The sequence below is a fragment of the Athene noctua genome, chromosome 1 (assembly GCF_965140245.1).
Source record: "Athene noctua chromosome 1, bAthNoc1.hap1.1, whole genome shotgun sequence".
NCBI lineage: Eukaryota > Metazoa > Chordata > Aves > Strigiformes > Strigidae > Athene > Athene noctua.
In genome coordinates this window covers 194,084,046-194,096,604 of record NC_134037.1, presented here as the reverse complement: position 1 = coordinate 194,096,604, position 12,559 = coordinate 194,084,046, and the positions used below count along the sequence as shown (strand labels likewise).

The 12,559-nt window shown below is 45.2% G+C and overlaps 1 protein-coding gene across 3 annotated transcripts in view; it reads right to left on the bottom strand.

Annotated features, from left to right (window-relative positions):
- The window catches only part of NPAS2 (neuronal PAS domain protein 2), a 107,655-nt gene that overhangs the window by 3,217 nt on the left and 91,879 nt on the right, over positions 1-12,559 (bottom strand). For all 3 annotated transcript variants that reach the window (XM_074908825.1, XM_074908834.1, XM_074908844.1), the window contains 4 exons: positions 9,364-9,510; positions 3,207-3,401; positions 1,889-2,046; positions 1,238-1,330 (listed from right to left, as the gene is read on the bottom strand). In XM_074908825.1, coding sequence (XP_074764926.1) covers positions 1,238-1,330; positions 1,889-2,046; positions 3,207-3,401; positions 9,364-9,510 — 593 coding nt within the window. The remainder of the gene's footprint in view (positions 1-1,237; positions 1,331-1,888; positions 2,047-3,206; positions 3,402-9,363; positions 9,511-12,559) is intronic.

Here is a 12,559-nt window from a genome sequence, read left to right as displayed (position 1 = left end):
CTGCTGCCTGTGCTCCCCTGCGTGCTTGTGGGGTGGTAATCTCTTGCAGAAAGGTGTCTAAGGGTTGGTTACTTCTTAAGCTGCTCGTATACACATCGCCAAGTATGGGCAGCAGTTCCCATCACTGTGAGCCACACTGTAGGAACAGAAGAAGACTCTAGAAGTCCTCTGGAGTGAGGGATGCAAGACAGAAACAAAATACTCAGTTCTCTTGCCAGTCTGCTTTTGCATAGCAAAGCTTAAATATGTGTTGTTTTGTGGAAGGCTGTGGGCAAAACCACAACAGAGCTATTGCCAACCCAGCCTAATTCTGTTTATTCTGTAATGGGTGATGAGATCATAGTGTGGCGTGTGTTCGCTCAACAGCTGTTCAACATTAGGGGTTAGTCAGAAATGCTACATTTTGGGTACTTGTACTAGGACGTGAACTCTTAAAAAAGGGTCCCATGAGTCAGGAAGTCTACACGAACTGGGAGATGTATCTTTGCAAATCAGGTCTCTTTTATTTAGATGCTTAAAATCAGATCTAAAATGCTGTACATTTAAAAGTGACAAATTTAACTCAAGATAATCTTAAACAGCAATTGTGATGTTTAAAAAAGTACTGAATACCTAACAGACAGAATTACTTTTAAGTAATGATGTGCAAACAGATGCCTATTATTTTAGCAGTTCACAAGTAAGTACAGTCAAAAAAACAGTTAGGAAAAAAACCCCCAGGCATATTCTGACTGATGTTTTGTGCTTCCTTCATCCAAGTTTTGAGGAGACAAAGAACCGAGGTGGTTTGTTCAGCAGTGTTTCTGAGAGCACTGAGGTGCAGGTCCTTTCAGTGCTGCTGGTGCAGATCAGGCGTAGCTCCACTGGCGTTACACCAGCATCTCGCTGCCCACAGAGCAGGTGGGGCCTTTCTCGGCACTGGTTATTTCAACCGGGCCAGTGCTGACTTTCTCACATATACCTTGGCCTATCAGAAGTTCCAGTGCTGAAGCAAGCATCAGGTGAGGGAGAAAAATTCCGCCAGCCTTGGCTTGTTAAAACACCACTAGCACATCGTGTTTCTCTGTCATGCTTCCTGATGTGGCCGGGCAGGGTAAGGCTGACCCTGACACTGGAAGGTGGGCTCAGCACAGTAACGCAATCTTGATATTATAACTAACTACTTTGGAATCGTACGAAAGAAGGCTATTTCCCCTCAAGAAGGACTTTGTTGTTTTATCGTGGACAGGTCACTTACTTAGGCTGGGATCCCGCCATGCTGAGGTCTGAAGGGTGTCGTGCATTGCATGACCCAGGCATCATAGGCTGAATAGGCTGGCTGAGCAACAGTCTGGCACGCGGAAAAAAGAAAAAGTGACATTGCTGTAACACAAGGACCAAGCAAATCCCGCATTTTGGAAACAAAAACAGGACGCTTTTGCGGGCACGGCCCAAGGCTGGGTGTCAGGAGACCTAAGCCGAGCTCCTGGCCGTGGCAGGCGCATCCTGGGCGCTGCGAGGCGGGGACTGGGGCCGCGCGTGGCCTCTGGTGAGGTGGGTGCCTGGCTCAGAGGCTGGGCGCTGGGAGTTCAGGGCTGTGGCATTTCTTTGGCTCCCGCAGGTGGGAATGGCTCGTGTTTGAGCTTTCTGAGTATCCAAACACAAGTTGTTTTGGTCTAGCTGGATGCCCGGGTGGATTCTCCACCGCCCACCCAGGGGGAGCCCGAGGCGGTGAAGGAAAAGCGGAGCCAGCCCACCGCGCCGGGGCTGGGAGGCCGGAGGAGGCGCGGCAGCCGCGACCGCGCACGCCGACTCCAAACCGAGCGCAGCTGGGGCTAAAGCCTGGCCCGGGCGGGCGGTCCTGGTTCTGGACGCGGCCGCCGAGCGGGCGGGCGGGCTCGGGCCGTACCTGAGCTGCTGGTCGTGGCTGCAGCCGGCGGCGGGCGGGCCGGCAGGGGGCGCCGCGGTGCCGCCGCCGGCGGGGGCTGCGGCGAACGGGGGGGGCGCGCCGCGGGGGGGGCGGCCGCCGCCCGGCGCCAGCTCCGCGCTCCGCGCCGCCTTCGGGCCCTGCAAGAGAGCGGGGAGAGAGCGAAACTCGAGCGCGGCCGCGACCGCTGCGTGGACAGCAGCCTAAAGACACGGAGGGCGGCGGTGCGGCCGAGGGGGGTGTGCACGCCGCCGTTCATCACGGGCCACGCGTCCCCCGGCCGGTCTCGAGCGACCCTCCCGCCGGCCGCGGCCCTCGCACCCGCGGCCGCCCCACTCTCCGGCCTGCGCGGCCGCGGGCACCGGGGCTGGGAAAGGCCCCCGGTGCCGCCAAGCAGCTGGGGAGACAAACGGCGGCCCCGTGAGGCCGCGAGCAGAGGGAGGTGTGACGAGCGCTGCCGCAAGAGCCCAAGGGTGGGAATAAGCCTTCTCAAGGAAAAAAATGGTGGGGTTTTTCCATTTGTAATACGGATGCACTTTTAAATTTAATAGAGTTATTATAATACAGGTATGTAGGAGGTTAAAAGCTACAGCTGAGGGGTCTGAAGATAACGACGCGGCTATGTTTGCCGCACACTCAGGCAGCAGAAATAGGAGCCAAGTTTCATGTGAAGGGAGGTGCAACAGGTGGGTGGAACAGCAAACACTGGAAATGCCGAGAACCCAGCAATATAAAAAAAATCCCGTGCTAAACCTACTAGCTTTCACCGATCCCGGTGACTACTAACCGAGGCTGAACTTTATTTCCCCCCGCAGGGATCTGTTAGGCTTACAACCTGGGGGTCTTACACAAATCCCAACGTATTCCAGCTGTGTGCCACCACAGCAGACAGGTTTCCTTGTGTTGGGGGCATCCGACTGGATTCAGGGAGCAAGCAGGTAAAGCTTATTTTGAGAGGCTGTGCTGCCAACGCCACTTGCTGGTTTCCAGTATGGTCAGTCAGGTTTCTTTCAGGATCAACTGAAGACCAGTGAGTCATCCACACCTTTTGCACACACCCCTGCTCAGCTTTCAAGCTGAAACAGCTGCTTAAGTAACCCTCTTGGCTGCAGTCTTAAATGGGGATTTCAGGTAAAGTAAATGCTGTAGGGAGACCCCTTATATAGGCTGCCCTTACATAGGAGAATAGGGCAGGAAAGTCACAGGCACGCTCAACAGACTGGCATTTTACTTGCTTGCTTAATAACAGCTCAGTGTCTCCTTTCCATATAAATGCTTCTCTATTCAAAGAAGTGATTACCTGGCTCGATATCACACTTGCTTCTCTCAGTGCTTGCTGGTTTGCTGTTTGTGAAGACGCAATTTGCCCTTGAAGTTGAGGACTGGGGACAAGCTGCTGCTGAGAAATGGCCCCTGATCTCTGCTGTAGCTGTTGTGGCTCCGGCTGCTGAGTATTGCTAAAGCTCAGGGACACCGTCGGCTGCTGTAGGAACATCTGGAAAGGAAGGGGGGAGGGTTTATTTACATAGCCCAGCTGTCTCGGGTAATGAAGGTGACAATTAAATCCAAAGATATATTCTAAAATAAAGTTATTCCATTTCTAGATACATTATGCATTTACTGTTTGCTGGAAATCACCTATCTTTCCTACATTAAGTTCTGCTGTCTCTAGTTTCTTGATTTAATGTTCTGCAAGGGCACTCATTACTTGCAAAATGTGTCCTGAACGTACAAGTCCTCCCTCCGTGAGGCAGGCACAGCCCTCCTAAGAGCAGTTCCCTGTACATTCACTGTGTTCTGGGGCATCCTGACCAGAGAGAAGAGAGTAACTCCATGTCTTTTCAGTCCTTTCATTTCTCCTTTCAACAAAATCAGCCTGCCTTTCAGACAGGGCTGCTTTTGAATTTCTCTCTGGAAATTCAACACCTTACATACAGTTGGGTTGTCAAATGTTTTTAATGAGGCCACAGTCAGGCCAGAGCTCTCCGTGTTGAATGGCTGTGTCCTTATCATTGAGAAGATGTGTAAACAGACAGTCACTGTCATTTATCTGATTTCCCATCAGGTAACTGTCACCGGTGTTCCTCCTAACTGTGCCATGCATTTGACTTGTGTAAAAGAGCTAGCAGCTCCTCTGTTAGTGTTTCTGTAAATTATATACTCTCCATTCTTGCATTGCAAGATGAAGCTTTCTTCTTTAAATGTTGTAGGGCTTCAGAATTTCTGCTTTCCTAGGGGCTATTTCTTTTATTACAACTGTACAGAGGAAAAAGACATCTTTTAAAACTATGAATTATTAATGCTACAAGCTATTTTTGCAGTATTTCGAACCTAGGCTCTTGCCACCAAGGACTCTATGGAGGTACACATCCCACGTAGTTGAAGGCATTTTTGGATCTGATTCTGATTCCACACCACTGCTACACATGTGGAACTCCATTAATTTAAGTGGAGCTACTTAGGGTTTAACTGAAATCGGAATCACAATTATTGTCTCATTATTCATCCATCAGTCTCATGCCTAGCAGTATGTCTGAGGTACGCCCAGTAATTAGTACACCTTCCTGCAGCTTATTGCTGTATTAACAATTCCCTAAACTATCATGTCCCCTCTAATTTTTCTTGGAAAACCCCCATACCTTTCTCCAAAGGACGGACACAATGCATTGCTTTTCTTTGCATAAGTATGGGTTGAGCCATCATGTTTGTACTTATTTATCTAGCTTTTAAAACACAGTTTTTATTTAAATATGATGAATTTTTAATGAATTTCTGTGTGCCAAGATTTTACTCAAAAAGAAAGGTACAGACAAAGCTTACATTAATCAGCTGGGAGAGGGGGGGCAATTAAGGAAAATGTTAATGGACCTAAAGCAATGGCTTGTTTCAGGTGCTGTAGGCTAACCACATCTCAAAGTTGTATGATAGAAATAAATGGGTCAAGTAACAGAGTTGGGGCTGCTCGCAGCAGGTCTGAAACTAGCTCCGAGTGTTTTCTTTTAAAAACACTGCTCACTGAGTTTGGAGCCATTACATATCAGAAAGACAGATGGTCTTGCAACTTCTGCCAAGTAAATAGGTCTTATTATGAATAAATCAAAGACAGAAATGATGGAAATTCATTTTCATGTTTTTTTTTTTTTTTTTCTGTATATAGAAGCTAAGCTTTGGACTCGTTTAGCAAATGAACTCACTTGATTAACTCTAGGAATGAAACTGGTCACCACTAATATAACATTTGATATAAAATTCAGAAGAGGTAAGCAAGTAGTGTGTTTCAAAAATGTGATGGGGAGTGTCAGCCCCCCTGGTACTGGCCAGATCACTGCAAATTAAGACCTTTAGGAGGATTATCTTAAGTGTCTTCCCTGTATGTGGCACACAGCACTGAAGAAATAGAGTTCATCCAATGCAAAGTCACCATGTATAGATGCAAATGTCAGGCAGGGGGTGAACTTGCAGCAAACTACTTACTTTGCAGGGACCTGCCTGTGTGCACGCCTCACTTCCAGATGAAGGCCAAGGAGCTTATCCTTCAACAAAAGCAGAGTAACTTACTTTGCAATTACTAGAGTGTGCCACTGGGTAGGAACATGCATGGTTAATAGGTGGCAGCTAACACACTGTAAATTTACAACCAAGTTTATACCAGTAAACCAATTTTGCTTGTTTGTGGGTACGTACCCTGAGAGGGCTCTGAGTGTTTCATACCTAGGGACCCTCTCTTGCATTATAATGGCCAAAGCAGCATTATTACTGTCTGAAAATAAATGTCCCGATAAAACAAGCTCAGGGCAGGAAGCGATGGTGCCATTTAACCCATGTCTCTGTAGTACTGAAAGACTCAAGATGCCTCATCAAAACAAGAGTTAACCTGAGAGATGATCGAAACGTGAAATTTCTACCTGCTAGTTAAGCCTAAAAGCAAGAACACGCTTCATTTATACAAAACTTAACAGTCTTTTTCCATAATGTGCCTCTTTTATGATAGTCCTGTCTGAATTCCCCTGAAACACTGAAATACAGCAGCTTTAAATAACAACAGAAATCCCCTAATAAAGAATGAAATCTTTCCCAGTCTGAGCAAATCCAAGCAGATAAATTAGCAGCCCCCTAACTGCATTGCTGCTAATGACATGTCTCGTGGCTGATTTCGCAGACTGCAAGGTCAGTGAAGCAGCTTACAAATATTTTTTAATTGGCCAGCTTGTTAACATACGCAGCAAAGCAGCGAAGGAGGGGAGGGACCCTCTGACACTGCTGCCCCCTCATTCCGAGATAGATGGTCCCTACAGCTAATGGATGAATCACGTTGGCAAGACATCATGAGGAAAACGGCTCTTTGACTCCACCTGTCCTTTGGATAATCAGGGGATTATAGCCTTCGGGCTCATCATTACAGACATCAAGACTCTATGTAAAATACGTAAAGATGAGAAGCGCAGCACTGGGAAGCTGCGATTCACTGGCTTCGAAGGGAACCTGGTTTGCAAATGATGGGTGGCTGTGGATGGGCTCGTTTGTAGTTCTTGCAGGCTGGTCAGGATCAGCCCTTCTGCCTTCCTCCCCGTCTGCAATTCATTAGCTAGACTGTTCAAATCTGGAGCAGACACAGCATCCTTCAGACTTCTGAGGTTACTCTTGCTGCTCTTGTCCTTCATACTTTCGTTTGTCGGGAAAAGCAGTAACAGGGATTTAATGGGGTTTTGAACACTTTTGTTCAGGGCCTACAGCCCTGATAGTTTCATCTTTCATCGCACAAGGCTCTTGGAATTAGTTTCTAATGCAGACTACCGTGCTCAACATCTGTCCGGTTGGGAGAGCGTTTCTTGGTGGACTGCCATACTGCAGTTTTGAAGATCTCCGAAGGAAATGGAAATCGGGTTTAATTCTCCACAGAGCTACCTGTACACTTCTGTGTGGAAGGGAGTGAACCAGTGGGGAAGATATGCTAATAAATCAACTAATGAGGGAAAACCGGAGAACATTTCCCCCTTTTCAGGCAGCCTACGGCACTCCCCCATGCTTATTGCTCTTCTATGCAGAATATTAAAGAGACCAGAAATGTGCTTGATAATAGCAACGCTTGCTTGTTTGCTACTGTGCTTTGGAGCTCTGATAATAGGCATAGATCAGTGTCTGCAGACATCCAGCTCCCTGCACGATGAAATCTGTGTGACAAAGCACACATGGTTGGATTTCTGATTTAACAGTTTACTCCTCACTGCTTGTGAGTCACAAAAATGCTGCATGTAAAAGTGTGAGGCTTTCTTTTAAGTTGCCCTAGACAAATAAGACAAAGCTAATTCCTGCTCTCACTCTATCCCTGTAACAGCACAGTAATTTCTTTATGTTTTTTTTGTTTTTTAACCTAGAGAAAGTGGGAGAAGGAAAAAGCCCTGGCCATGAGTCAGTGTGACCGCTCACATCTCATCAACTTGTTTGATTGCTCTGAGGAGACTGAAAGGCAATCGAACTACAGAGGATGATCCTCCCTGTCCAGCATTGCCCCCTCGGGCAGAAATGCAGCCCCTGCGTTTCCAAGCTGCTCGCCAGTCCCGCTGCCTCTCAGTTTGGCATCTGCAGTAAGCTGGAAAATGGTCAGTACTGACACAGAAAACTTGTACTGGTCTGAAAATACTTGGTCCAACCTGGAACCTTCATGGGGGAGAGAGGGTCACCCAAATGGTATAACTCAAAGCTACAAATTGGTATGGGGTAGGAAGTACAGAATTACACACTGGGCCTCCTCTTCTCTCTGCTTGAGCTCCCTGTGAGCATATCTGAGAACCTGTCCCAGGTCTTTAGGTTATTAAATGTGCCCTAGCGCACAGGGGAGACAGCTACGTAAAAATAAAATCAGTTTCCTGCACATAAGAATGTGCTCTTATCTTCTATTTTTGCCTGAATTATGCCCCCCCACACACCAAAAAAAGGATGAGTGTATGTGACTACTGAAGATTTCACCAGGAGAGTAATGGTTTTCAGCCAATTAAAAAGAGGAAGTGAGAATATCACATCTCTTGATATTCGTAATAACAATAATAGCTTTCAGCCATATGACATGATTCTGAACTGAAGGCTTGTTAATTGCAGAGAGACTTTTCATTCCCATTAATCTAAGACAGCGCAGAACCAACAGAAGAAGTGCACTGAAGTTAATCCTGGGCTACCTGTGTGCTTATGTGGCACCGGAACAGAGGATCCTGGTTTGGGGACCCACCATTGCTGTGCTGTGTTATAGCAGTGCACATGCATCAACTTAGGTGGCAAAGTTTCTAATTTGGCTTCACTGATCCCTTAATTGCCTAAACATACAGTCCCAATTTGTTTTAATACATGAAATGGTATTTCACAGATGCTGATGATGGGTGAGTCTATTTCTGTGGTAGTTGGGAGCAAAATTCCTGCTGACTTCAGCAGGTTCCAGGTTTTCATCCTGTACTTAAAATGTTCTTTGAGACATTTGTTTCCGTGACACAGCTTGTCTTCTAAAAAAAATCTTGTCAGTTCAATACTCACAGTGGGTCCCCAATGCAACATTTCTAGCAAGGGTCATTTAACCTGGCATTTATAGTTAAATTATGAGGAACATAGCAGTAATCACCCCGCATTTAGAAAACTTCTGTAAAACTGGATGATTTGTCCATTTGACGTTAAGTGAAACCTGTGAACTACTGAACTGCACTCGCTATTATTTCTGAGCTTTGGTAGACGTAAGGGGTAGTACAAAGCAGATACTGTACTTGGTGAATTAAAAGCAGATACTGTACTTAGTGAATTCTAGCTCTGTGTAGAAAGTATCAAAGGCAGAAGAGCAGGCTCAGTCAGCTTCACCCTAAAGGCTTAAGCTGGTCCAGTGAAGAACAAATTCAGACACCCCCCAGGTGTGAACAAATGAACATCAGCAGAGGTTTGGGGGGTTTTAACATGACAAGGAAATTAATCTCTTTTGCTCTGTATCCGGGCTGGTGTAGGGTCAGGAAAACAGGGAGTGAATGAAAGAGATGAGCACTGCCTGAAGAAGGGCTGTTGGCTAAGGAAGAGCTGGACAGACAAGATACTGACTGACCACAAGTCATGCCAACATGAAGCAAGCAGTGATAAACTAGAGAGACATAATCATTGGCAAGTCCGAACTTGAACACTTTTCTACTACAGCTGCTCAATCTGAAGACCTGGTAGATAAAGTATTAAAATGCTACTGTAAATGACCCAAATTCTTCTCCTCCTCCTAAGATTGAGATATTTCTTCCTTCTCCTCTTCCAGAGAGCTCTTAAATCTTTCTTGACATAGGCTACTCAAGAGGCTTTCAGAGGGCAACATCGTCATTCAGATGAGCTGGTTTCTACATGTCCAGATTTCCTGGACCCTGGAGCTAATTTTAAGTTGCGAATCCTATCAACAATCACACAAGAGAGGATGCTTCACTCTGACCCTCCCAGCAGTAACACACCTGTACGCTGGAGTCCTGGACCAGGCAGAGCTGCTCCTGTATCTTCTGGAGCTCCTCCTGCTGCCACCGGATGTTGGCCTGCAGGATCCGGGTCCGCTGCTCTAGCTGGTCCTTGATGGTCTGGAACATACTGAACTGTGCTGAAAACTGAAAAAACAATGGGGAAAAATCAGTCATTATAATGCAAACAGGCCTCAATAGAACATTGTTCTGTAAGAAGTTATTGGTTTCTTGATTGTAAAGAGCAGCCAAAGGAATAAAAGATGAGTTTGTAATATACTAACATCTAGGCAGAGATAAATCTTGTCTATTTTCAATTTTATGCACATATATTAAATTGCCTCAGTTAGAGTGATCTGCTTACAACTGACCCTGTTCTGTTAGGGAATTATCAGAAGGGCTGTTTTTGAGAGTACGCCACTTAAAAATATCAAGAGCATCTTAATTGGATGGCAAATGAGTGCATTATGTTTATTAGCCTGTAGTTTGGAGCCCTTAGCATGGCATAACTGTATATTCTGGATGTGTTTTACTAATGCTTTCCTTTTTCCACACAGAAACAGCAGTGCTTCAATGGCTTTTTATCCTGACAACTTACTATAGCATCATGCAACAGCTGACCACAACACACATTTTCCAGATTTCTGCAGCTGAGTAGTAGTCAAGCTACAAGAAATACTCATTATATTTATACATGACATAGAATGGATAGCTCAGCTCAGTGGGAGAAAGGCTGTTCTAAATAATAATATGAAATGTAGATCACTACTCAGGGTCAAGAAGAAAGTGCAACCTCCAGTAGCAGCAATACTTGTCACAAAGTAGAATCAGTTCAATAAGCATGGAGGGGACTAACACAACAATAAATTCCTAGTTTTATTTGGTGTTTTCGGGTATGAATCAAAGTCCACCAAAGTTGAGTATTCCTTTAATAGGCTTTGAAGTAGTTGCTTTGCATGAGCTCATATTCCAAAAGCAAAAAACAGTCTTTGGAAAAAAAAAACACTTAAAAAAAAATTGTAAGCTTTTCTGCAATCAAGGCATCCAAGACCTCTCTGAAAATATGTGGTGCTGAGTGTCCAGGCAAAAGAAAAATATTAATTTTGCTGTGACTTGAAAACAATGCCCTGTTCCTGTGGTTGTTCCAGTGTCTCTGTGCTAGTGGGTGAACTCGTGCACACTGCTGGAGCCTTCCTGCTCTGTGGAGGTGCACTTGCTTATACTGTTTCTGGCTTTTTAGTAGGAATACAAAAATGGTAACAAAAAAGGAATTAAGGAGAGCCTTAAACCAGCTAAGTATGTGAAATACGTCCACATTCCCTCCAGCAAATCTGAAATCTCCATGTAGATGGCCTTTACGTGGGAAAGGACAGGAACATGAGAGGATTTATTTCTATTTACCAGGTAGAGGCCAGCTGTCCTGCACAGTCCAGGAGGTCACCGCTCAAAGTGTTTGCTCGTGTGTCAAGGTGGAGGGGAGTTTCGTAGCCAGCCCTGCTTAGGGGGAAGGAGAGTTGCTAAGGTGGCCCATGTGGTTACTGCTGGCAGAGGCCCCCCAGAGCCCACTTTGATAATGAGGGAATGTGTGAGTGCTTGCAGCTTGCACTGTCTGCCCAAGGAGATAATGTGAGCATTTGGCCTACAGTGTTGTGATCCATGCGCTTGCCTTCAAACAGCAGTGGTGTCATCTGTGACCTGGTCCTCCCCCAGATCAGAAAAATGCTGTCAAAGCTCCGAAAGGAAAGTTTGTGTTACTCCTAATTAGTATTAAAGGAGAGAAGTCAAGGCGGGGTCTCTCTCTTTTTCTAGTCCATGTATAAATTCTTAACCCAAGGAATGGACAAGTGGAAACTTCTGAAGTTTGGGAACAAGGACAAGTGCCTCAAAGGGGCATTCGGTACTGCTTGCGGTAGCCTGACTCCATGCTTCTGAGGAGTCCCAGGTACCCTGGCCTTAGGAGTGGAATGATGCCATGTAGCAATTGCTTGCTTAGATGAGATGCCGCTAATTCCTGCTTTAACCTGGGTCTGTATAGAAGGGTTTTTGAAAAAGACAAGTCTTGCAACCTAATTCTCTCTGTATGAACTCTGTTAGTGAGAACTACTCTTAAGGCTTTAAAAGGGTCCTTATCAGAAAGGAATTAAAAGCAATTTTAGCCAAAAGCTTCATTTTAACTGCCTGGCTTGCTGATGGGAGACTTTTCATTAACGTGTGAACTCCTTTAAGACACTGAGGGAAAGGAACTCGATTTTCTTCAATTAATAAATGTAAGGAATTTTATAAAAAAGTTTTATAAGCATTTTATACGCCATTTCCAGGCCTTAGTTTTGAATTTGAATTTGATTTGCAAAGTTGCATGCAGAAATATATTGCTGTAGATTTTAGACTATTACTCCTTAATTTTTTTTCAGTACCTTCTTATATTTAGCATATTCATCTAGTATTGCCTTTCTGTTCTCTTTTTCATGTGCTTTTTCTATTAGTATACTTAACAACATTTAGCTGGTATCCTAGAGTGAAAGACATTACAAAAGAAGACAAGGAACTTTCTCTTTTGCTTTCTTCCCCTTCCCACTCTAACCCCCAAATTTGTTGATAACTCTAGCCACGGCCCCTGTGATTACAGAGCTTCTATTGTTTTTGTACAGTGAGACACTAACAGCAATTGACCTGCACGAGAGAGTATTTATCTCAAGATCATTAGCTGCTCTACTAATTATGGGAGAAATCTGTAATTGTGTAATAAATTAAAAGAGCTTAACTCAAAATGTGTCACAGAAAACACTGTACGGCTTTAACTCTGCCATTTGCATCAGACGAAGTTGCTCTTTGTCTCACATATTTACAAACATCTGTAGCATCCTCAGAAAAGTGTATGTTATACACAGAAAAGTGCCAGTTTCCAGGTATGGTCAAACATGGAAGACTAAACTGTGAGATACCTGTAACTGCACCCGTTTAATCAAGGTTTGTTAATTCAGACCAAAAAAAACCCACTGCAGTAATTTTAGTCTGGTTTCTTAAAAAAAATAAATAAAGTGGTATTTTTGGGATCATGTCAGCAGATGTTCTGGTAGGGACGGGCTCAATGCACCATCACTGACGATCCAGACAGGCTGTACAGCCCAGGGAGAGGGACCAGCACTTCTGGGCTGTGACTCCTCTTCGTCAGCATGGACATCTGAAAAAGGCCAGC